This window comes from Phaeodactylum tricornutum, chromosome 21 (genome assembly GCF_000150955.2).
Source record: "Phaeodactylum tricornutum CCAP 1055/1 chromosome 21, whole genome shotgun sequence".
NCBI classification, from domain to species: domain Eukaryota; phylum Bacillariophyta; class Bacillariophyceae; order Surirellales; family Neidiaceae; genus Phaeodactylum; species Phaeodactylum tricornutum.
This window is the reverse complement of record NC_011689.1, coordinates 296,044-318,971: the sequence shown is the minus strand read 5'-3', so window position 1 is coordinate 318,971 and position 22,928 is coordinate 296,044. Positions and strand designations below refer to the sequence as shown.

The window sequence follows — 22,928 nt, the reverse complement described above, 5'->3', positions numbered from 1 at the left end:
GCTGTTGACAGTGACTTACAGACATAGCCCATCTCCTGTGCGTCGACCGCACTTCCACCTAATTCAGAACTCACCTACCCGTCGTAAAATGCGAACACTGACACTGAAATTACGGTGTTCCATTCCGTACGCAGGATTCTCGAAAACCCAATACTCCACGATACCGGCAAAAAATGGAAAATTGACGTTACGCTCCTTCGTCATCACTCCAGTTTATCCACGGAGAACTTCAATGACAGTGAGTGGATTTTTACCGAGCAACATAACGAGTGCAATATGGAATCTTCGATATCAACTACAGTTGCTTTTGTTGTGATTGGCGTGGGTCTCCTAATCGTTTTGCCTCCCTTGCCCGTTGTCGTCCGCCAGATCCGCCCGCTGGTGTCTTTCTTGGGGATCGTTGGGTGGATCGCATTTCGCCTTTCGCCATCTGACCATTCTACAAGCTTGCTGCAATATCTGCACAGATTCCTCGCGTATTCCAACGAGCGTTTGGTTAAGTTGCTCACGTCAAACGAAGCCGATACAAATTATCTTCTGGTTGGCGCCGCTCGGTGGCTATGGACCGTAGCGGAGGACTTTATGGCTATTTTACTACTCTCCAGTTTAGCTAGAGTGATATATTGTCTGCGCCATTACTCCATCGCCGAATGGAAATATTCTTTTACTCAATCCGCCTTTGACTGGGCTCTCGACCACGTGGCTGTTTTCGCCGCGCAGCTCGAGAAACAAGCCAAAAAGGTCAAAACAGATTCTGAACCAGCGCTGGGAAAAGATCCCAATCGTGTCAAGATTACCACGATGCCAGTGAGCGGCCGTGCTGCGGAAGATATTGTACAGGAACTCCAGCACTTCGCCGAGAAGGAAGACAAGATGTGGCAACTTGGCAAAGTGAGTGGCACAGTCTATTCCAATAGCGACGAGCACACATCGTTGATGAATCGTGTATACGCTGCATACTCCTGGAGTAATCCGTTACATCCAGGAATATGGCCTAAACTGAATCAGTGCGAAGGCGAAGTAATTGCCATGACGGCCGACATGTTACACGCGCCGCCAATTGGATCGATGACATCGGGTGGCACTGAAAGTATCATTCTAGCCATCCGAGCGCACTGGAATGTATACGGAAAGCGGCGGGGTATCAGGCATCCGGAGCTAGTTTGTGGAACCACTGCTCATGCGGCTGTCTACAAAGCGTGCGACATGTTTGGCATTCGCGTGGTGAGTATAGATTGCAATCACCGACACGATTCCTTCCAATTGAACCCAGATCGCGTTTCCAAAGGTATCACTTCCAATACCATTATGATATATGCCTCCGCTCCGTCCTATCCTCAGGGCGTTGTGGATCCCATTGAAGCCTTGTCCAAAATTGCTTTGCGGTACAAAGTCGGCCTGCACGTGGATGCTTGTCTAGGTGGATTTGTTTTACCATTTGTCGATGATGCACCCGTCTTTGATTTTCGAAATCCCGGTGTCACTAGTATGAGTGCAGATACCCACAAGTATGGATATGCTAGCAAGGGCACAAGTATCGTTCTATATCGCGACAACACGCTTAGACATGGGCAGTACTTTTCCTATTCGTGGTGGACTGGTGGCTTGTATTCAACGCCAACCATTGCTGGATCTCGACCGGGAGCGTTGTCGGCCTGTGCTTGGGCTGCTCTTGTTTCCCTTGGAAAAGACGGGTACAGGGAACGCTCTCACTTGATTGTCAACGCGGCCCGGGCAATTGCCGATGGAATTCAATTAGTGCGTGGTGTAAAATTGCTCACGCCCAAGCCGTTTATGGTCGTCTCTTTTACTTCTAATGAGATGGACATTTACAGGATTCAAGACTACATGACCAAAGCAGGCTGGAATTTGAATGCCCTTCAGTCACCTGCAAGCGTTCACATCTGCGTTACATTGAATGTGGTGCCAAAAGTGGACAGCTTTTTGCGAGATCTCAAAATGTCGATTAATCAAGTTCGAAATGAAGGGAAAGGAGGACGAAAGAAAGGCACGGCAGGTGTGTATGGTACGGTCGGTTCCCTGCCAGCTGGTCCAGTTGATTATTCTCTTCGAGCATTCACGGATTTAACTCTGGAGCCTTAGTGTGTTCAGATTTCCCGGTGATCTCTTTCACATTTGATAGGTTTTGTTGAACGCGCCTATCTTTTGTCTACGTTAAGTAATAGATCACAACGAGAGCTCACGTTACTCTTAGAGATATCACGGGTTGAGCAGCGCTCGCGGAAACGAATAGCTCTAACGCTCTGTGTTTTGTCGTCGCCTTGCTGTTGGCAGCCGTAGTCGTGTTGCCCGTCGCCCCTGTTGGCAAATTCATAGGTGGCAACAACAGGAGTGCCACCGAAATCCGGCGGCAAATACGACCAATCTTCCATGAAAAACACAGGCTCGTCGCAACAGCATAGACACCGTTATTTGGTGCTTTGTATCAACATGTAAATGGTCTTTCTAAATTGCTATGGTTCAGACTTTCCAATTTATAGGCGCTCGTTCTCTCGTTGCTTCCTGATCTTGTCTTTCGCATAGCGTAGAAACATTTCGTAGGTCAAGAACGTTATGCAAGTCTACAATAGGTACAGAGCAAAAGAGATGGAGGTAAGATTAAAATCAACGCAAAAATTTCTGCTTTTGCAACAACATCATTCGCAGACATCGACTCACATTGGGAATGACCCGAATCAAGCTAATCGGCAGACCTGCGTAAAAGCCAATCATACCTTCCTTGGCGTAGATCCGCCGACACGTGGTAGTGAATCGCACGCTGGCACTCCGGCTATCCATCATTCGTGATCGAATCACTTCGTGGGGATACGTCAACAAGGAAGCTGTCATTTTGCTTAACCCACTGGCGATCAACAAATCCACGGCGGACGGCTGTTTCTTCGTATGGGCCAATTTGAGCTTTAAGATCTCGTAGACTGGAAATTGCACTGCCACGTGCGAAAGTCCCATAAGGTTGGCCGACATGCCACGCCAAAAAATCCGCGCTCCACCGTCTTGGTACAGTCCTCGGGCTGTTTGGATCATGCTGAGTTTAATTGCACCGCGGCTTCCTGTATTCGAGTGGTTGTCGAGCTGGTGCAAGGCTTCGGTTTGGAGTCTGGTCCGAACGACAAACATAGGGTTACAAATAATATCCGATACGGCTCCAGCCAATACGGCTGAACCCATATGAATCAGAGCTGGATTAAGCTCGGGATGTCGACAAGCCCAGTAGCGTTTCGTTTCATCATATAGAGGGACTGTGTAAATAAAAGATAACGAGCTCCGGTGAGAGGATTGTTGCTATCCGATAACGATAAAGTACAAACCCAACAACAAAAATACACCAAAATGTGGCAATACCAGTACGTACAATAGACTCCCCAAAAAGCTGGCACGGTGACCAATGTGGCTCCCAGTCCGCGAAAACACCCGCGGTATCCTTCTTTGGCAATCATCTCTCGTATCATGCGTACAATCGACATCTGACCGCTATCGGTCTTTGCGTGCACATCTCCCCACACCTGGAGGCGGGTACGCAGTAAATCGAGTGGTGCACAGATCACACTGGCCACAGCGCCGCTACCGGCTCCGGCTGCCAAGGAGCTCCATAGATAGGTAGAGTCGCGTTCGCGAATCGTCGCTCGCCGACGGTTTGCTAGCGTAGCCTCACTCCCGTCGGGCGCTGACTCCGAATTGAGTCTAGTCGGAGTAGAAGTAGTGGAGGTGTCGGTATCGCCATCGTCCACCGTCCGTGTTGGCTCTGCCGACCCGTAGTGGCATTGCGTTCTCGTCATGATGAACACTAGGAGTCGTAGGTAAAATCGTGTTGCCGAAGTAAAGTCGAAAAACAACTAGGGGCATGAAGGGATGAAGTCCGGCAACTGTGATGTTTGGAGAGAATAGAGATCACTGTATGTATTCGACGCCGATACGACCATTGACTAGGATGCAATAATCCCTTTATTCCAGAATGATGTTAGAAACGCCTTACCGTGAACAATTCATCGACGGCCGAAAATAGAGACGAAATAACGGGAATGAAAGGATATATTCAATCCAATGAACTTTCCTTTTCACAAATCTCTCCGTCCGTTCTTTTTTTACTTATGTTAGCCGCTGGGTTTTTCTTTGATGTGACTGTGAATGCCGATGTCTTCAATATCGAGAACCGACGCGAAAACGTGAATGACTTTGACAGGACTTCCGTCGATAATCTTTACAAAGAACCGAAAAGTGATGTCTCTCCTTCTATAACTCTCGCTGGATCCAGAGCAGAGCAGAAGACGACACGGAGAATACCTATTTCCATAATGGACACAGTATGCTCTAAAAACCCATGAATCTACTGCAACACTGTGTCCTGGGTTGCATGGTTTGTGCGATTGTTGCGATTTCCATAGAACACATCAAGAAAATGCCTTTTCCTTTGACGTCGCTATCGAGTTGTCCTATTCCTTCGCCATGCCACAGCTCAAAATATTTCGAATTTTTACATCCATCCATTGCTCAACTTTTGTCGTGTGAAGGCTCTTCGGCTAGCTCTATACAGCTACGTATCGCAGTCGATCCTATAACACGAACAATTCAGTGGACGGACAGTGACTCAATGTTCAGCTCGCCTCCGAATGTCGAAGATTTGGGGCCGCTGGCTCGCGCCTGTGAAGCTAGTTTGTTCCGCAAAGATGTTGTAGAGGAAGACAATATGATGAATCTATCGTCATCACAGAGGTCGCTATTGTATCTTGTTGAGGATAGTGGCGATGATCCGTCAACAATTTTGTTCGCCACATTGATCGCCTTGAACCAGCTGGAAGCATCTATAGTTCGCTGCGTGCTCGATTACAATGCCTCTAGTGGAGCTGGTGCGCACAGCAACGCCCCTCCTTTACAGATTCTCTTGAAGAAACTCAATGGCGCCATCACGGGTCCGTTGCCGTGTATGCTACGTCAATTACTGCTACCAACCGGTTTGAATTTGCGCAACGTACTTTGGCATGGTTTCGTTGGTGCGTTACCGACGAAGGCTTGGCTAAGTTTGGTTATTGTATTGACGGTGTCACTGGTAAAGACATGTAACTTGGAGAGCATGCAACGGGATAAAGAGGCAGTAAATGTTGCATTGTCACGGAATTCAGCTATAGTACAGCTTCGATCGTTTCCAACGCTTGAGAAGGTGATTGAACGAGGCGAAAATATTGCGGAAACCTTGACGACGAGTTGCATTCCAAATACCATACCGTTCACTCACATGGGCTTGTGGAGACTTTGTTTTGATTTATTGATTCGGCGGCAGAATCCCGCAAGTTTGTGTGTGATTATGACCATCCTTCTGGAGCATACGCTTCGGTTGAGGTGGTGTCGCGTCAACAATCGCCCCTCCGATCGGCTCGCACAACCGAACACTTTCTACGTAACACTTGACGGTCACGGTCAACGACACCAACACGATTTAGTCCTCCATCCGTATGTACTCTGTTCCCAAAGCGACCAAAAGGGAACGGCATTATGCAATGGTTTGGTCGACGACGTAGGCGGAAGTCTCATGGCACTCTTGACAGACGTGTACACGAGTTCATGTGGAGGCCCCAAACTTCGTGCAGCGTTGGCCCATGGAGCTTGGGATGGCTTTTTACAAAACGAAATACGCGCATGGAAAGGAACTAGTAGAGGCGACCCCGCAGGACTTGGTGAAGACCATCCTGAAGCCGCGACAAATGAAGCATTATGGGACATTGCCATGGTACTTTTGGCCGCGTTGGAGGAATTGGCCGTGCCACACGGGAAGCAATTGCTGAATTATACACCACAATTTTCCTTTACCGCTACAATCGTCTCCAGTCTGCAACGTGCTGGAAATCTTTTACAAGATCTTCAGCACACTATGCAGACAAATACGACCTACCTTCAATTTTTCCATGTATCAAGTTCACCGCTCGAATTCTCGGTAATGTCGACATCTTCGAAGGAAGTGCAACAAAGAAGCAACGAAGTTTTAAATAAATTGGCAGGCAATGCCGCAATGTGGACGGTCGAAGACGTTTTTGTGGAACACGGGTGGAATTGTCGGCTGTCCTCGTTGGGGGCCACTCGGGCGCTGTTGGACGACATCGCAATCGCGGCGTCATCTTTTCATACAGTGCTACGAGACGCGCTTGAGGAGCTGGACGGTGACAAACAGCATCGCTCCCGAGACCGACGCAGGCTGCTACGCATTGTTGCCTCTAGCGAAGTCGCCTTGACCGTATACCGCTTTGCGATCTTCGTGGCATTACAAAGCTTGGATGATGCCTTGGACAGTAAAAGCGAGGACGAGTCGAACGTTTCGCCATCGCCAAGGACTCTACTAAAGGCTGTCGAAAGGACACGCATGGTTGTGTCAACCACCAAAACGTTTTTGCCGATCAATACGGAACGGGTGTACAAAGCAATTGTAGAATACACGAAAGGAAAAGCTGTAAAGGCCCTTCTTGCTCAGAAATATTCACCAAGTACAAAACGCAGTGCAAAGGACTAGGAATTTTAACTATTTCCGGCGTCTTGTAACACTGTCCAGAGTTGGCAGGCTTTGCCACTCGCTGGCATGTATCCGTTTGACGGAAGCGCTTTACCGCAGCTGATGGAATCGAAGAACCACGACGAATCCACAACTTGAACGCAACGCTTCGAATCCGGCTGTCGGATGAGTTTCTCCATGGCGCTCGTGATACCAGCATCGCCTTCGCACAGCAAGACGAGCTTTGTGCCGAGAGTTTGCTTCGATTGGACATATTTGCCGTGCGCCAAGGCAGCGGATACGTGTGTCAGTACCTTAACTCCAGCCAGGCGAAACAAGACGGACATGTCGGTTTGCTTCCGTCTCGAGTAGCTGCCACACAGATAGACAGCCACCCTGTGCAATGGTCGAGAGCCGATTCCCCGTTGTTCAATTGTGGCGGCCAAAGTTGTCAAACCAAAGTCGGAACGATGAATATTGCTCTTGGTGGGCAGCGTGCGAACATACATGTTGGCAGATGGAACGACTGCATCCTTTGCTTGTCGACAGGCGGTAACCCAGGCTGGTGATACAATAGGTATCCCTACAAGTGCCGATTGCATAGCTTTCAGGGTTCGGGTCAAGGCTTGCGCATTCTCGGTAATGCTGGAATGAGGATCAACGGGCAGCAAGCATAGCGTCGTCGTTTTCGACTGAATAGTATCCGAGAGGACAACTTTGACTTGATTAGTACAAAAAATGCGTAGCGTGAGAACAAAGAGCGAGCGGAATGGTTTCAAAATAGACGCTGTATACCGTACCTTTGCCTCTCCCGGTTTCACTGCACAAAAATTGGAGTTCTTCTCTGTCGCGATCCGACAACGAGGAAGCCACCACATGAATGACGCCGGACTGGATTGCCTTTTGGATGCGAGACTGGTACAACTGATCTGCCAGAACCAAGGCTTCTTCCCGAGAGATAGGGAGAATAGGATCTGGAGGGATTACCGTCGGAGCTGTAGAAGTAGCCATGGCACGGGCTGGCGCGTGAACGTTTTCCTTTCGCCTGGTTCGTTTGGTAGGGTTGCTTTTGGACGCTGTTGTGGCTGATCTTTTTCTTCCAAAGCGCTGCTGAATCGGTTTGGAATCCGCTCTCTGATTCTCTACCGCACCAGCGGCATCGGCCATATTTTCTTGGACGGGGGCAACCGTGCCTTTCGTATCGAAACCTTCCTTGGCTAGCTGCTCCAATAAAAAGCTAGGAATTTCTTCTTCTCTCTTGTGTTTGATTCGGTAGGAAGCCCGACTCCGAGGCATGCATTCCGTAGTCGTTGGCGTCGCCGACACCAATTCCGTAGTGGTCCCCAGTTTTGCGGGTTGGTTCGCCACAAAGACGGCATCGACGCGACGCTCGCGGCCGCCGAGAACGTAGGCCACGTCGTACTGAACAGCAGCGTTGCCCACGTGGGTATGCACCGTGACGACGCGGCCGACACCACCGGGTTTGTTGACGCCCGGCCAGGTGCGCGGCTGCACTTGGACAATGGCCCCCACGGGGAAGAGGTCAGACGACTCGGCGACGGTCGCATCGTTTCCGTTCTGTGCCGGTAGGGTAGTTAATGGTAGGTCGTTTGAACGCTGTTCCCGGAACGACTCGACGAGTCTCACGTGGGCAGGGGAAGGGGTACGTGTTCTCTGCCAGCGCTCTGTCGGAGGAGAAGACGGTTTCGTGGATTCCGTTACCCCCGAGTGTGGGCGGGTAGTGGGGAGAGTTGGGCCAACGGGAGGGGGCGCTACTGGCATCCGCGACGTGTCCGTCGTTGTATGGAATGACGTAACCGTTGTCATGGAGACCTCCATGGTTGTATCGACAGTGGTGCCGGTCACGTCGTGAGGACGTACCGGGGAAAGCTTGTCGGTGGAGACTAGCTTGGCGATTGTTGGGGGCGATGGTATGCGGTACGCGTTCGTGGGTGTATCCGGGTCGACGGTAAGCTCGTCATTGTCGTGTGCGTGTACGCGTTCCGCCGCGTTGGAGGGGGAAAGGGGCCAGAGTGTGGCGGGTGACGGGACGTCCCGCGCAAAGCTGGCGTACGTCGACACGTTTTGTATCGGCAAGTCGGGATCCACGGTACAATCGTCATCGTCGTGATCGTGTTCTGAATTGGTCGATGGTGCTTGGGTTGGACTGGCGAGAGCCGTTGGTTTGGTGTCACGCAGGGACGGACCGTCCATCCCAGCTTGCATTGATGCAATGGCACCAGCAGCGGTCGTGTGCGGTGGGGAGGCCTCCACGAGGCCCTCGGGTTCCGCCTGCGACCGAAACCGTACCACGGTACTCTGCGACTTTTCGTGCCGTTGTTCCCACCAACACGGCGAGGTTTCGTCGTTACGATCCGCCGCGGACTGTTCAGCGGCTTGGTTGGCGAGTTGTGAATAGGAAAGAGTCGTGGAGTTAGTATTCCGGGAAGACTGCGGTTTGGCTTGGGCGGCGACGGCAGCCTGTAGTAAGAAGCGTCGGTTGGCCGCCACGACGAGATCCTGTTCGTCGCGGTAGGGGACGTCGCCGGGTCCGTCCCAGGCCTGCGCAAAGACACGTGCGGCTTGCAAATGCTGGTGTACATCGACCGTGTCGAGGGGTGACTCGTCCGGTGTGGAGGGTACGAGTTGCGTCATGGGCAAGGCTTCTTCGTATCTGTACACGGACACATACAAACACAAGATGAGCGACCTTCCACAGACACCGAGAATCGTTGCGGGTACACCGTTCCAAGTGCTTGTATGTATGTATGTATATACACACAAGTACGTACCGTACGGGGGCGAGTCCGAAATGCCGGAGGGCGAGTTTGTAAGCCCGGACGAGTTCGTTGAGTTTCGGTGCGTCCGTCAAACTCCGTCGACCCGCGGTTCGTTGTTGACAACACGGACAGGTCGGGGGCCGACGCGCACTGCCCGTCGCCAAGGCTTGCGTCAAACACGACCGACAGTAGGCGTGACAACACGGCAACGTGACGGCGTCACGGTACGTCGATAGACACAGCGGACACGACAAGGCCTTGCCCATGTTGTGCAGTTCTTTCTGTAACGTCCGGCACAGCACGCGGGTGGACAGGAGAGACCCGTCTTCCGCGACATCCTCCTCCTCCGTGTTGGCGGGATTCATACGGAATGCGGGTGTAGAAGAAAGTTTACTGCGCTACGGTGCGAGAAAAGGGGGGGACGAATGCGTCAAGAAAACGAAACTTGCGGCTGGCCAATACCAGAAGGGTTCGACGCGTTTCCCCCCTCCTCCATGGTCCGCTTGAGGCTAAAAGTCGTATCGGATCCCGGCGCGAAGAAATTTGCCACCGAGCGCCTCCCGGCGTCCGCTCTCCTGGAAATATCCCGTAGAATCCTACAGCAAGCGACACGTTCGAATTGGGGCGCGCGCCAAGAACCCCACCATACCAACCCTATCCTACATAAATACCCTAACCCTACGTCCCTTCAAGTCCCTAGACAGATAGACCTAACATAATGAAAGTGTATATACCAAGATTAACTGCGAGCAGGAGGGACGTCACACGTTCTACCGACGCGTGCATATTAAAAACACAGCTATACACACACAAAAACTAGTTTGGGAACGCCTATGCCACAAACTGGACACTGTGGTAGATACACTTTACCCACGACTCAATGCCGGCTCCCTTGGTTGTGGTATTCGAGTGGATTCTGGCAATGCCTCGAACAAATGCCGCCGTGACGGGGAACCTTACGTAAATTGGGCAGTACGCAACGGCAGCTTGCGTTCGTTTGCAACTATGCCGTACGTACGACAATCTCACACTCAACACTCAACTAACTGTAAGGTATATAATCATGGCTACGCATCTCTCTTGTCTCTATGTTGGTCACTGCTATAGGCGACTCAACCATTTCAATAAAGGGTTTTGATTTGTCTATTCAAAAACAACAACTAATAACGCTTCCAACATAGATCAGTAAACGACGGCTCACGTTTGTAAGGAAAGAGTGGTCAGAACGTCCACTGTGGAGACTCCGTGTTGATGCCCAACCGCTCCCACAATTGCAAGTGAATCGTGACATCTACTTGTTCTCCCCAGGGTTTCCAACACCGGCCATTAGAGCCGCTTGCCAGTTAAGACCATCTTGCGGGTTCACTTTGAGAGGATAAAACTCCGGCGGCAGAACGGTTTCTTTCCAACCTTGCCTTCCTTCGCCGCATTTACGGTTGGTAATTACACCTTTGTTGTAATCTCGAAAGCAGCCGTGTTCAAAAAAGAGATGCAAATGAGCCGGCAAGGCCGCAACGGCGGGATTAATAAAGACCTTGACCGACTGTCCAACGTGAGCAGCACCCAGTGTTTTGTTGGCGGGTGCGAAAAACTCGAGACGTTGACGTTCCTCCGCCACGGTCGCTTTCACCGCTTTCGTCAAGGCATCGTCGTACCGAAAACCGTAACTTTCGTACTTGCGAATCCACCAGTCGTCTTGGTGCACTTCCACGTGATGCCAACCACCCCAACGGGAGCTCGTAACAAACAGTATGGCTGCTTTGCGAAAGGTCGCAATGTAGTTCGGGTGATACTGGAGAGACACGTGTTCGAGAAATTCCACCGACCAAGCAGCGTCAAAGGTACGGTTGGGCCACCACGCTCCTCTCGCGTAGTCGTGCTCCACAATATTCGACGAGGGCAGGTAGCTTTGCGTGACGGCGTCGTGCGATCCTTCCACGCACAGCACGTCCGCGCCGTGCTCGAGGAACCAGCGTGAGCTGATTCCTCGCCCGCAACCCACGTCGAGCACGGAACGGACACCCAACTTCTCCAGCATGTACGTCCACACGCCGGGAGAAATACCCTCCGCATCAATCGCGGTAAAACCGCCTAAATGGAGTTTGTCGCCGGCGCCGCCGTATATTTTGCGTTCCTGGTCGACCTTGGCATTGGCTTCGCGGATCGAAGGCAAGTTCGGCACGCTGCCTTGGGGAACGGACAAGGGGTGAGCGGCGGCGTAAGCAATCCTGCTTTCCACATCGTGCAGCGTTGGTGGAAAAGGAATGTCGAGTTGGGGATTCGTGAACGAGGGTGTGGAAAGGATTGTGGAGTTGGCGTCAAATAGTCGCCCCAATTGAAAAACGAGCAAATTGCTAAGGATGAGGAGCCAAACATAAATCGCTTTGGAATCTCCTCGCCGACGGTTGTACGGCTCGGTCTTCATGGTGTAAATTGATCTCGCCACGAAGGAGAATTTGTTGGATGAAACACAATTCAGCGTGAACAATTATCAGCTGAATCCAAGTGCCAGCCAGGTATTGGGATTTCCCTACCAGAATGGCTGGCTTTCGCAGTCACTGTCACATATGTTAGTCCGACTTTTGGAGTCGCTATGGTATGGCTTTGATTTGTTCGTTCCTGTCTCGTGACGGAACCACTAGAGTTGGATTTTAAATTAGAACATATTTAAAATTGAATAATGACTGCCAACATCGCTGGACACGCTACTTCTGACATACGTCAGAGAATACTTCAGCCCGAGCGACAGCTATTGACTGTATGCACCCGGCTGTAAACGATGGAACGCACGTATCTATAATTGAAAGCATGCGTTTGACGACTGATGACGTTGCTGGGTTTCAATTGGACGTTTCACGACTATAGTAAACTTATCGCATACCGCACAGATAGGTGAGACCCAAATTCTCTCCCATAGAAGGCTCTGTCCCGTTCCAGCAAACGGTGTCACCGTGTGCTGCTCGAGGAGCCCTGGGAAGTACCGGGGAAAAAGGGGAACACGGGCACGACACGGGAGACTTTACTGTTAATAATACATCCGATAGATGCCTGCATCTTCTCCGGATACCTCCTCTGCCACCTTCCGGGCACCCAAATCGCGTCCCGCACACAACAGCTCAGGAAGTTTGACCCCCAGTGGAACGGGATCCCACCCACCACAGCATCCATCTATCCAACCAACCAGCCAAATACACAGAGCCCCCTTTTGATTTTTGATCACACAGAATCTGAGCCCGGATATAGTTGGATCGATCTGGGGACGCGGTAGTGAATCTCTGGCTCTGCGACTGCTGGACTTTCGTCGCTCGAGCGACCAATATCCACGATATCTCGTGAGGATACTGGCGCACATTGTATTGATTGACTACGTGTGTGTGTGTGTGTCTACACGTCATCCAAAAAGGTCCAGCGAAGAGATGGGATGTTCACAGTCCAAGCATGTCCACGCGACGTCAGCTGGGCCCGCCGCGGCAACGGGAGTGTCTTCCAATTCTTCGGTTGCCTCAACTCGCAACAATAGTAGCGGGAACACCAATTCTTCGAAAGGGTCCAAGCAAAAGAGAGGTTCCAAGAAAGCTAGCAGTTCTTCTCCACCAACGTCCATACCCGTCACACGGGCACGGATCGATTCCTGGGCTCAACCAACTAGCAACGGAGCGCACAACAACAGTGGTAAAACGATGTCGTCGGTGGAAAACCAGTGGCACACGCTTTGGGATAGCCAAGCGACAGATCTTATCGATCCAGCTGACGTTCACGTTGTTTTGGACTCTCTACTCGACCGAACCTGCAACTTGTTGTCGACCTGTGAAACTACTTTGATTCAGCGCAAAGTTCGATACATTCTCAAAGCGTTGCCTTCCAATCAAAACACCAGTAAAATTGGACGAGTCTTCTCTTCCTCCAACGTTCACGAAACCGAGGCCAAGGCCTTGGCCACGACGACACGATTACTGAATTCGTTTGTCGTACACCGCGTTTTTCAGGCTGTTCCCGCCACGAGCGTTGACGTAATTGAAAACGCCTACATTCTGTTGTTGCATTTGTCCGAGACGCTATGGGATCGAGTTCAGAACGTGGCCACCCACGCCGCGGAGTCGGCCCAGCTTGAAATGGACGTCAATAAGCAAACCTCGTCGCCACGGGCGATGCCGAAACCCTCCATGGTGCCGGATTTGGAAACGGCACCGGAGCTTCCGCTCGGTGTAACGTTCCAAGCACTCGTGTATATAATCGCCCTCGGGCTCAAAGGCAAACGCGTCCAGCGGTTGCAACTCCTTTTTTATCTATGTCTCCCTACTGAGCAGCTTGAAACGTTCCTGGCACATCATCCGGCGGGGGGAGTCCCTTGCTGGTTATTGGAAGTTGGACACGCAACGGTGATTTCGCTCGCATCCTTGACTCACTATCACTACTTCGGCAACGCGTTTCTTCCGAAACACGTCGAAACGGATGGATTCGTGGCATCTAAATCGCGTTCCCCGCTCAAAATTAAGTCCGCAACAGTGCGTAAGATTATCGAAGATTTGTTGGATCCCCACACGTCTCCGGAAGCCGCCGTGTCGCCGTCCAGGCGCGGTTCCAATTCTAATCAAGGAGATCGTAGTGAAAGAAGCGGCGTATCGCTGCACGGTATGTTGGGACCACTCCCCCGTCCTCGACGAAAAAGTAGCGCCGAGGCGAACAACAACACTAACACTCACGGTAACAACGGGGACCATTCCAATCACGACAGCACTGGGTTGGATTCGGCCACTTTGGAAAGTCTTACTTTGGAAAGATCCGATCTCATGGCCAAATTATATGAAGTCGGAGAAACGGGACACGAAGTCATTCTTGACGAAGCGCCGCCTGGCAAAGGTTCGCCCAAGGACTTGTCGGGTGTGGAAGTACCGTCAATAAGCTCATTGCTGGATCAGGAGGAGTGGACTTTGCAGGACTTTGCATTCTGGGCAGATCAAGTCTTGGATAATCCCAAGTTGCATGCCGTTCTGCACCGCATTTTTGGAGTCGGTATTCTACCTTCGCACGTGACCGAACGTGATTTGGTCCAGACGAAGTGGAATTCGTGGTCTAGTAGTGGCAATAGCAATGATGGAGTCCCGCTACTGGAAAATACAACGAACCATTCCAGCCATAGCGATCACTCCAACGAGTCTTGGGATTCTGTGCTGCGGAACAAGGCAATCTGGGGTGGATTGGGAAATTGGGACGGAGCCGGTGGCATTGGCCACGGGTTTTTGTACTGTGTTGAAAAAAGATGGTGGGATGAATGGGTCGCGTATACCGGTTGGAGCTGGCAGAGCGAACAATCCTGCCCCCGCCGGACACTCAAACGACCCGGTACTTTGTTTAACGACGCGTTACTCGACAAGGATGCCGGAAACTCTATTCCAGGAATACTGGGTTCATACGAGCTCATGAGCAAAGGACTTCGAAGGGATGTTGACTATGTCTTAGTGCCACCTCCAGTATGGGATGTCTTGTATGAGATGTACGGAGGTGGTCCACCGTTGCCGCGAATGGTGCAAGCTGATTGCCCCATGCTGCATAGAACCGTCCCCAATGACAGTGATGGTGACCAAAATACAGAAGTTCTCGACAAATCGCCGAACGGAACAGAGAGGAAGGGTCTCGATCACCTACACGGATTGGACAGATCGTCGGTGTCTCTTTGCGTGCCAAGGTTGCCCAACAACTTGCACGTGGCGACGCACCCCTGGATTATTCACTGTCAGTTATGTGATCCCTTACAACCATACCGCCGTGGAGATGCAGGGCCTCTGTCTATTAGGATTATGGCTATTCCAGAACAGCCATTGTGGCGATTATACGTCGAGATAGTGCTAAGGTTTCCCTTGTATTCGTTCAAGGCTTCCGGGTCTGATGGACGAGGAAAAGCGCGGCTGTGGCGCAAACACAAACCTACGAACTCGAAGGATCCAGTGAGTCGATATGGACCTTGGAATCTTTTATGCAAAAATCGGGATGCAATTGTACCCAATCTTGCAGCAGGAGCACACAAAAAGGAAAACACTAAGGAATTAGTGGAGAATTGGCAAGCTTATGCTGACAATGCAACAGTGGACAGTAGCGGTCTTTGTTCCGACGCCTTTCTCATGCTAGAATATGCGGTAGTCAACAAAAATAACGATTTGATATGGCCCCGGGAAGCTGCGGCCAAGGCTGGACGTGTCAGAAGGCTCGCAGAAGAAGATCGCTTGTTTCGAGAGGCCTTGCAAGGAGTGGACTCCGATGGAAATTTGGTTTACAAACCGCAAAGTCTTGTAGACGTAGAAGTCGATGCAATGGATTCTACCGGGCGATGGTACCCAGTCACGATTCTGCAAGTAGATATCGTGGACGAAGACACTGAGAATGAAGCCGAGGAGTTGGAAAAGGAAACTACAGCAAAGAAGAAAGTAAAGGTTGACTTCAAGGATCACGGCGGTCACATCGAGTGGATTGATGTGGAGTCTGACCGATTGGCGAAACTTGGACGGTTTACTAATGAGTCGGAGCAGCTTGCAGCTCAAACGAACGGTTTGATAATTTCTTCGCCGAATGATGTAAAGCCAAAGGCGGGAGCTGTGATTAAGAAGAGCTCAAGTATGGAAAATATGCCCGAAAGTACTAAGATTTGTCCTTTTCCGGGCTACGGTGCTTGCGGTCTTTCCAACTTGGGGAATACGTGCTACGCCAACTCTGCCATACAATGTATGAGCTACCTCCCATTGCTTCGGGCATATCTTCTCAGCTCGCAGTACAAGACGGCCGGTGATTTGAATAGGGACAACCCTTTGGGGACCGGCGGAAAGCTTTTGGAAGAATTCGCCGAATTGCTTCGAAGTATGTGGAGCGCAAAACTTGGAGAAAAGTCTCCCGTCCGCTTTCGGTCACAACTTGGCAAGGTCAATGACCAGTTTTCCGGGGCAGACCAGCAAGATGCGCAAGAGTTTTTGAACTACATGTTGGACGTACTTCACGAGGATAGCAACAAAGTGCGACAAAAGCCATATGTTGAAGCTCTTGAGGACGAATGGGTTATGCGAAACCACTTGCCCCGAGTTGGGGAAGAAGCCTGGAGAAGGTTTGTACATGCAATCATTTTGTGTGTGGTTTAGAGGGATGCTAACTCTTCGTTGCTTGTCTTGCAGGTTTCTCCGGCGGAATCGCTCAATCATGGCTGATGTTGCCATGGGACAGGTTTTGAATACGGTTACATGCCCCCAATGCAATTTTTCAAGCCGTAACTTTGATCCTTTCAACCTGCTTTCCATTCCGATTCCCACTGTGGCGGATGTCACCTTTCAGTGCACAGTCTACCGACGAGCTACTGCTGTGAACTGTCCGTGGGTCCTTAACAGGACACGGAAGGGTGACAAACGCCCCGCACGCTATCCCAGAAAGCGCTCTGGCTCGTCCACAGGTCCTCCATCTGTAACGTTCGTTGCTGAGCGGTACATGATTGCCATGTCACGACTGGCAGATAGCGGTGATCTTCGTCTCCAGATTCAAAATATGTGCGGTATCCCAGCGAGTCAGTTAAAATTATGTCGTTCTGAGGAAGTGCTTACTGACGATAAGAAATACCATAGCATTCTTCAAAGCCAGACGAAGGTAATTCCTTTGACCGACAAAGAAGGCCCTTGTAGTCAGCTCGCTAAGCCACGCACAAGCGAGGATTCAGCAGACAAGCCCACCCACATTGTAGCGTTCGAGACAACTCTGCAGCTTTCTAACGTTACTGCCACTGTAAATCTGGAGTCCCTTGAAGACACGGCTGACGAAGACGAGGATGAATATAGTGATGATGATATTGCGCCAAGCCCAAAGGAGCAGAAGCTCATTGAAAAGCATCTAAGTGTGTACGGGGACGCTAAGGAGTGTCGTGTAGTGGACAGCGACCCGTGGTATTTGTCGAGGGCCGTATCTCGAAGCCTCTGGCCGCGTTCAGAAAAGGAACTCAAGCTCGGTTTAAGGGTAGACGCGAAAGATCAACGCGGAAGCTGGTTTGCTGGAACTGTTGTCGAGGTGTTGAAAGGTGACGTCGATGCCGATATTGGTGAAGATGTGGAGCTTCCTGAAAAGAAGGTCCTAGTGCACTTCGACCATTTTTCATCGAAATGGGATGAGGTGTATTCCATTAGCAATTTCAAGGACCGTCTCGTTCGACCACTCTTTTCGCACGCCACTCCACGCGGTAAACCCACAGAATTCTTGGTTCAAAATCGGTTCACTGACCACGACACTGGCCGATTCGTGGCGTTTGGTCAATCCTTTTATGTGCAATGCTGTTCCGAGTGGAGTAACGCTCGTGCTGGAGCGCAAATAATGGCACAAGCTTCTCGATTTCTGCATCAAATGCCAGGATGGGGTGACGCATCGGATGTGGCCGATTCGGGAACAATTGACCGCGAGGCCAAGGCCCGTAAGCTTTACGAGAGAACACACGGGGCCATTTCAGATTTAATCGATCTCTTGGTGGATTGCGATCGAGAGTACCTGCGACTGGCTTTAGGTCTATCGGATCACAAAAGCAAAGACGATGACGCGAAACCGTACCGGAACCCGACGTTTGATCCAACCAGTTTGTCGACGTTGCTGGTAAAAAAGGTGTCAGCTCTTTTGCATCGCATTCCGTTTGAAGTTCGCGTCTGTACCGTCGACAATTCTCAACCCGACAAACCCAATACGATTTCTGAAGAAGAATCCTTCCCGTTTTCTTTGATACGAACGGTTGGCAATTACATGAATGCTCGTCACGTTATCATTCTCCAATGGCGCGATCCTCCGACCGACAAGAAAACCCCGAACTCGAGTAGTACGAGTACCGGCGCCAGTTACGTCAACTGTCCCGTGCTGTACGTCCCACCGCCTATCGTCGAAGACCAAGCGAGTGCCGATCTTGTTCGAAGCAAAGTCAAAGCCGACGAACAAAAGGCGCAAGTAGCCGGTGACGGTATGGATCTTGGAGTTTGTCTGACCGAGTTTTGCAAGACGCAGAATCTTTCCTTGTCGGACAATTGGAAATGCCCTCGGTGCAAAAAGTTCCGCCAGGGCCAGCAGAATATGAATCTGTGGCGCCTGCCGGATTTGCTCACCTTTCATCTCAAGCGCTTCAACATGTCGGCGCGGTGGCGGGAAAAGCTGACGACGAAGATAAACTTTCCGTTGACGGGTTTGGATTTGCGCCACTGGTGTCACAAGGAATCTCCCGCCGTCCAGGTGGATCCGATGGAGAGTTCGGTGTACGATTTGATCGGTGTGGTGAATCATTACGGCAGCATGACTGGTGGGCATTACGTGGCGACGTGCAAGGCTACGGCGTGTACAAAGGACGGCAAGGAAGAAACCGCGTACGGATTCAACGGGGTAAACACGAGTGTGTTGGACGGGGAAGGGTCGGAGCCGAATTCGGGCTGGCGTCTGGGACGGCAAAAGAACGAATCGAATGTGAGCAAGATGGCGGCGCTGGAAGCTTCCAAGGCCGTGTCGGAGTCGGCCGAACCGCTGTGGTTGCAGTTTGACGACGAACTGGTGGAACCGCTGGCACCGGAACACGTAGTTTCGGAAATGGCGTACGTATTATTTTATCGTAGACGGCGAATGACGCCGTCTAATGTGGCGAAGTACAGTACGTTGGAGTGACTGTGAGTAACGCATCCGAGTGGAAAAAAGATGACTAAAGGTGACGGGTAATTATAAAGTAATCTTGCTATTTGTAGTTTGCACGTGGTGTTAGTCCTCTTCTCACTTTTGTGTGTGTGTTAGTGTGAATTTCTACCGTTACCAGCGGTACGCTTACGCCGTGGCCAGGTGTTGGGTGTGATCCCAGAGTGCCTGGAGCAACGCGTGGGCATCGTCTTCGAGGACATCGAGTTCGGGTAGGAGGCCTTGGGCTGGCTCCCCGTCGGGTCGAAGGACAAACTGTACAATCAATTCAATGAGACTCGTTTCGGCTTCGCCTAGATAATGCTGAATTTGTGCCGTGACAAAGTCCCGGAGTGGTGCGTGAGCCGCGGGAGGGAGGGCCGGGAAGGGTTGCGCAGTATCCAGTTTGGGTCGTTTGCTGGGGGGTGGTTCCGTGGCCGACGCGGTTGGTGGTTCCGCGGATAGATTGGCTTGCGTCATCCAGGCGGGTAAGTTGGAAACACCCCGGGGTGCCGGAGGCGCCTGGGCGGGAAGCGGTGGTGGCGGCGGTACCGGCAGGGTTGTGGTGGTGGGTGTTGGCACTATTGCTGCTGGTGGTAGTGGGGTGGGTGTGGGTGCGTGCGTCACCGAGGGTTCCTGTTGCCTCCGGAGTCGCATCGCGGGCAAGACTTGTGCCAGCGTCTGTGCCACCAAGGCTTTACGGCGGGTGGCTTTGGTGCCCTGTTGTACTTCGAGTTGATCCCGAAAGGCCTTGACGGCGTTCAAGACGGCTGGAGACGTCAAGGGATCTTCGTCCTCGGGGTCGGCGTGGGGCTCGACGGCGGGACGTAAAGATGCGTCCGGGGTGCGCTCGGGCAAAGTGGGAGCGAGTGCCGGGGTTGTCACGTCGGTGGAAGGTCCGTCGCGAGTGATTTTGTGCAAACTGTCGCGGAGGGCCTGTGCCAATGTTTGTGTCGTTTCCGGATCCACCAATGCGGGTGGCAAGGGAATATCCGGATTGACGGGAACCAAGTGTGCTCCGATGTGGTTGTGACTGTCCGTGTGGTTGTGTCGGATTGCCGCGACCAATTTGGCGGCGGCTTCGGCGTGAGGGAGTGTGACGAGGGCCGTCCCGGGACCATTGGGATCGCCCACACACTGGAGGGACCGCGGGACGTAGCCCCCACCGTGGCCGAGCCATTCGCGCAAGGCCCCGGACGTGCGCAAACACGGGGCCACCGTGGTCAACAAGACCGTCGTCGGCAACGGAGCCCGCGGTATATGCGGAAAACTACCGGGACCCTGGTGACTAGTACTACTCATGGTGGTAGTATACAATTACCAATAACAATAATAACAAGAATAAGAAAGAGTCAGGGGAGATGGATTGATTTCGATATTGACGGAGGTGTCGGATATGAATTGGTAGGAGATACCGTATGTTGGAGAGTTTGTTGTACGAGAGGGCGAAGCCGTTCCCGTTGGAAGCCGGCAACTCTCACAGTGTCTGTCTGTCTGTCTGTCTATCTGTGTTGTGACCGATTCATCACCGATAGACGGACAGACTGGTCCGGTATCAAAAGCAATCCCGGATACCGAGCCTCAAGGCTGGGATCGTGACGTCAGTCGTCGCCGAAGAGGATTTTCTGGGATGAGGGATATATCTGTTGGATTGGACCAATTCTTTGTCAGCAGGAGACGACCGAGGCTCACGGGTGTGTTTGGGTGATTCCTAGAGTTACATTCCTCTATCCTCCATCCTACCTGTCCTTTCTCAATCGATAGGGAGGAGGAGTCATTGATCCGTTTGAGAGAGAGAGACACTGTGTGTGTGTGTGTATCGTCGACGAGTAGTAACACCATGTCGTCATCACCGGCGTCGTCCACGGACGTTGCCTCGACCAACGCGTTGGGGTATCCCAAGCTGCAGCCTCAACATCCCGTACCGACCGACATTCAAGTCAGTCAACAAATTGTCCAGCAAGTTGGACTCTTGCCTCTCTCCGACCTCGCCCAACAGTAAGTTGTCGGTTGTTATTTATGGACGGTATCTACCGATGGACGGAGAAGTAGACGTACTTTTACTTGTACTCATAGTTGCACGCGTGTGAAACCTGCACTTCCTATGCAATGCTCACTCTCACACTGACACTCACACAATCACTCCCACACTAGACTCGGCTTGACTCCGGACGAGATCATTCCGTGGGGCATTGCCAAGGCCAAGATCCCCTTGTCGGTCCGGGACACGCGTCGGGCTGTCCCCAACGGCAACTACGTTGTCGTTACGGGGATTAACCCGACACCGCTTGGCGAAGGCAAGTCCACCACCACCATTGGACTCGCGCAGGCCTTGGGTGCCGTGCGGGGACGTCCCACCGTGGCCTGTATCCGACAGCCCTCGCAGGGACCCACCTTTGGTATCAAGGGCGGCGCCGCCGGAGGCGGGTACGCACAAGTCGTACCCATGGAAGAATTCAATCTACACTTGACGGGAGATATACACGCCGTCACGGCCGCCAATAATCTACTCGCCGCCGCGATTGATACACGAATCTTTCACGAAGACGCACAGTCCGATCAAGCTCTCTTTCGCAGACTCTGTCCACCCAACAAACCATTCTCGCCCGTTATGCAACGCCGACTCCGCAAGCTCGGTATCGACCCTCACAAGGCACCGGCCGATTTGACCCCCGCGGAGCAGTCCAAATTTGCCCGACTCGATATCGATCCCGATACCATTACCTGGCAACGCGTACTCGATACCTGTGATCGACATTTGCGTGTCGTACAAGTCGGAATCGGTCCCAACGAGAAAGTCACCCCGCGTAGCGACGATCCCGGACAACCCGCCAAACCGCGAGTCCAACACGATCGCGTCACGGGCTTTGATATTACCGTCGCCTCCGAAGTCATGGCCGTCCTCGCCTTGGCCCGTAGTTTGCCGGATTTGCGCGACAAGCTCGGTGCCATGGTGGTCGCCTACAGTCGGGCCGGCGAGCCCGTCACGGCGGACGATTTGGGTTGTGGTGGCGCCCTCGCGGTCCTCATGAAGGACGCCATTTTACCGACGCTCATGCAAACTGTCGAACGTACACCCGTCTTGGTCCACGCCGGTCCTTTCGCGAACATTGCGACGGGAAACTCCTCCGTCGTGGCCGACGAAATGGCGCTCAAAATGGTCGGACCCGACGGATACTGCGTCACGGAAGCCGGATTCGGCGCCGACATTGGCATGGAAAAGTTTTTCAACATCAAATGCCGAGCCAGCGGACTGAAACCCAAATGCGCCGTGATTGTCGCCACGGTGCGGGCGCTAAAAATGCATGGCGGTGGCCCACCCGTGTCGGCCGGCAAACCTTTGCAGCCAGAGTACGTACAGGAAAATGTTGAACTCGTCCGCCGCGGCGCGGCTAATCTGGCCCGGCACGTGGAAAACGCCAAAAAATTCGGTGTTAACGTGGTGGTGGCCGTGAACCAGTTCCAAACCGATACTCCCGCGGAGATTGAAGCCGTCCGGCAAGCCGCGCTGGAAGCGGGCGCCTACGATGCCGTTCTGGCCAATCATTGGGCCGAAGGAGGACAAGGCGCCGCGGACCTCGCAATCGCCGTCGAAAAAGCCTGTGCGGACAATGACGAAGCCAATTTTCGATTCCTCTACGACGTCAACTTGTCCATTGAAGAAAAGGTCAACGTTATTGCCAAGGAAATCTACCGCGCCGACGGTGTCGACTTTTCCAACACGGCCCGGGCGCAGATGGAAAAGTACGAGGCATCGGGCTTTGGCAATTTGCCCATTTGTATCGCCAAGACGCAGTATAGTTTTAGTTGCGATCCGTCCGCCAAGGGCGCTCCTACCGGATTTCGCGTTCCGGTCCGCGAAATCCGTAGCTGCGTCGGCGCCGGATTTCTCTACCCCATTTGCGGCGACATTATGACTATTCCAGGACTCCCAACCCGGCCCGGATTTTACGACGTGGACATTGATGAAAATGGTGGCGTTGTGGGACTGTTCTAAG

General features: G+C 52.1%; 8 protein-coding genes across 8 annotated transcripts; 4 read left to right on the top strand and 4 right to left on the bottom strand.

Annotated features, from left to right (window-relative positions):
* Positions 1-774: 774 nt before the first annotated feature.
* On the top strand, positions 775-2,103 carry PHATRDRAFT_15730 (predicted protein; the record flags this gene model as incomplete). Its single annotated transcript, XM_002183931.1, has 1 exon — positions 775-2,103. A coding segment is annotated over one exon (1,329 nt), but the record flags the coding sequence as incomplete, so codon positions are not given.
* Positions 2,104-2,495: 392 nt separating this feature from the next.
* Positions 2,496-4,046, bottom strand: PHATRDRAFT_23053 (predicted protein; the record flags this gene model as incomplete). The annotated part of the gene is made up of 3 exons (XM_002183817.1): positions 3,374-4,046; positions 2,680-3,260; positions 2,496-2,582 (listed from the first exon to the last, which is right to left on the bottom strand). Exons 1-3 carry the CDS (start codon positions 3,795-3,797, stop codon positions 2,496-2,498), a joined length of 1,092 nt encoding a protein of 363 aa, XP_002183853.1. The 5' UTR covers positions 3,798-4,046.
* Positions 4,047-4,339: 293 nt separating this feature from the next.
* Positions 4,340-7,087, top strand: PHATRDRAFT_49233 (predicted protein; the record flags this gene model as incomplete). Its single annotated transcript, XM_002183930.1, has 2 exons — positions 4,340-6,299; positions 6,617-7,087. The coding sequence occupies 2 exons, from the start codon at positions 4,340-4,342 to the stop codon at positions 7,063-7,065; spliced, it is 2,409 nt and encodes an 802-aa protein (XP_002183966.1). The 3' UTR covers positions 7,066-7,087.
* PHATRDRAFT_49232 (predicted protein) lies at positions 7,078-9,772 on the bottom strand (the record flags this gene model as incomplete). The annotated part of the gene is made up of 4 exons (XM_002183816.1): positions 7,078-7,340; positions 7,373-9,251; positions 9,289-9,674; positions 9,722-9,772. The coding sequence occupies 4 exons, from the start codon at positions 9,770-9,772 to the stop codon at positions 7,314-7,316; spliced, it is 2,343 nt and encodes a 780-aa protein (XP_002183852.1). The 3' UTR covers positions 7,078-7,313.
* A 795-nt stretch (positions 9,773-10,567) lies between these two features.
* PHATRDRAFT_49231 (predicted protein) lies at positions 10,568-11,719 on the bottom strand (the record flags this gene model as incomplete). The annotated part of the gene is made up of 1 exon (XM_002183815.1): positions 10,568-11,719. Exon 1 carries the CDS (start codon positions 11,699-11,701, stop codon positions 10,568-10,570), a length of 1,134 nt encoding a protein of 377 aa, XP_002183851.1. The 5' UTR covers positions 11,702-11,719.
* Positions 11,720-15,935: 4,216 nt separating this feature from the next.
* On the top strand, positions 15,936-18,879 carry PHATRDRAFT_2936 (predicted protein; the record flags this gene model as incomplete). The annotated part of the gene is made up of 4 exons (XM_002183929.1): positions 15,936-16,277; positions 16,357-16,569; positions 18,220-18,582; positions 18,766-18,879. Coding segments are annotated over 4 exons (1,032 nt in total), but the record flags the coding sequence as incomplete, so codon positions are not given.
* Positions 18,880-19,080: 201 nt separating this feature from the next.
* Positions 19,081-20,232, bottom strand: PHATRDRAFT_39894 (predicted protein; the record flags this gene model as incomplete). Its single annotated transcript, XM_002183814.1, has 1 exon — positions 19,081-20,232. One exon carries the CDS (start codon positions 20,230-20,232, stop codon positions 19,081-19,083), a length of 1,152 nt encoding a protein of 383 aa, XP_002183850.1.
* A 538-nt stretch (positions 20,233-20,770) lies between these two features.
* Positions 20,771-22,927, top strand: FTHFS (fomate-tetrahydrofolate ligase; the record flags this gene model as incomplete). The annotated part of the gene is made up of 2 exons (XM_002183928.1): positions 20,771-20,928; positions 21,085-22,927. 2 exons carry the CDS (start codon positions 20,771-20,773, stop codon positions 22,925-22,927), a joined length of 2,001 nt encoding a protein of 666 aa, XP_002183964.1.
* Between the last annotated feature and the right edge of the window lies 1 nt (position 22,928).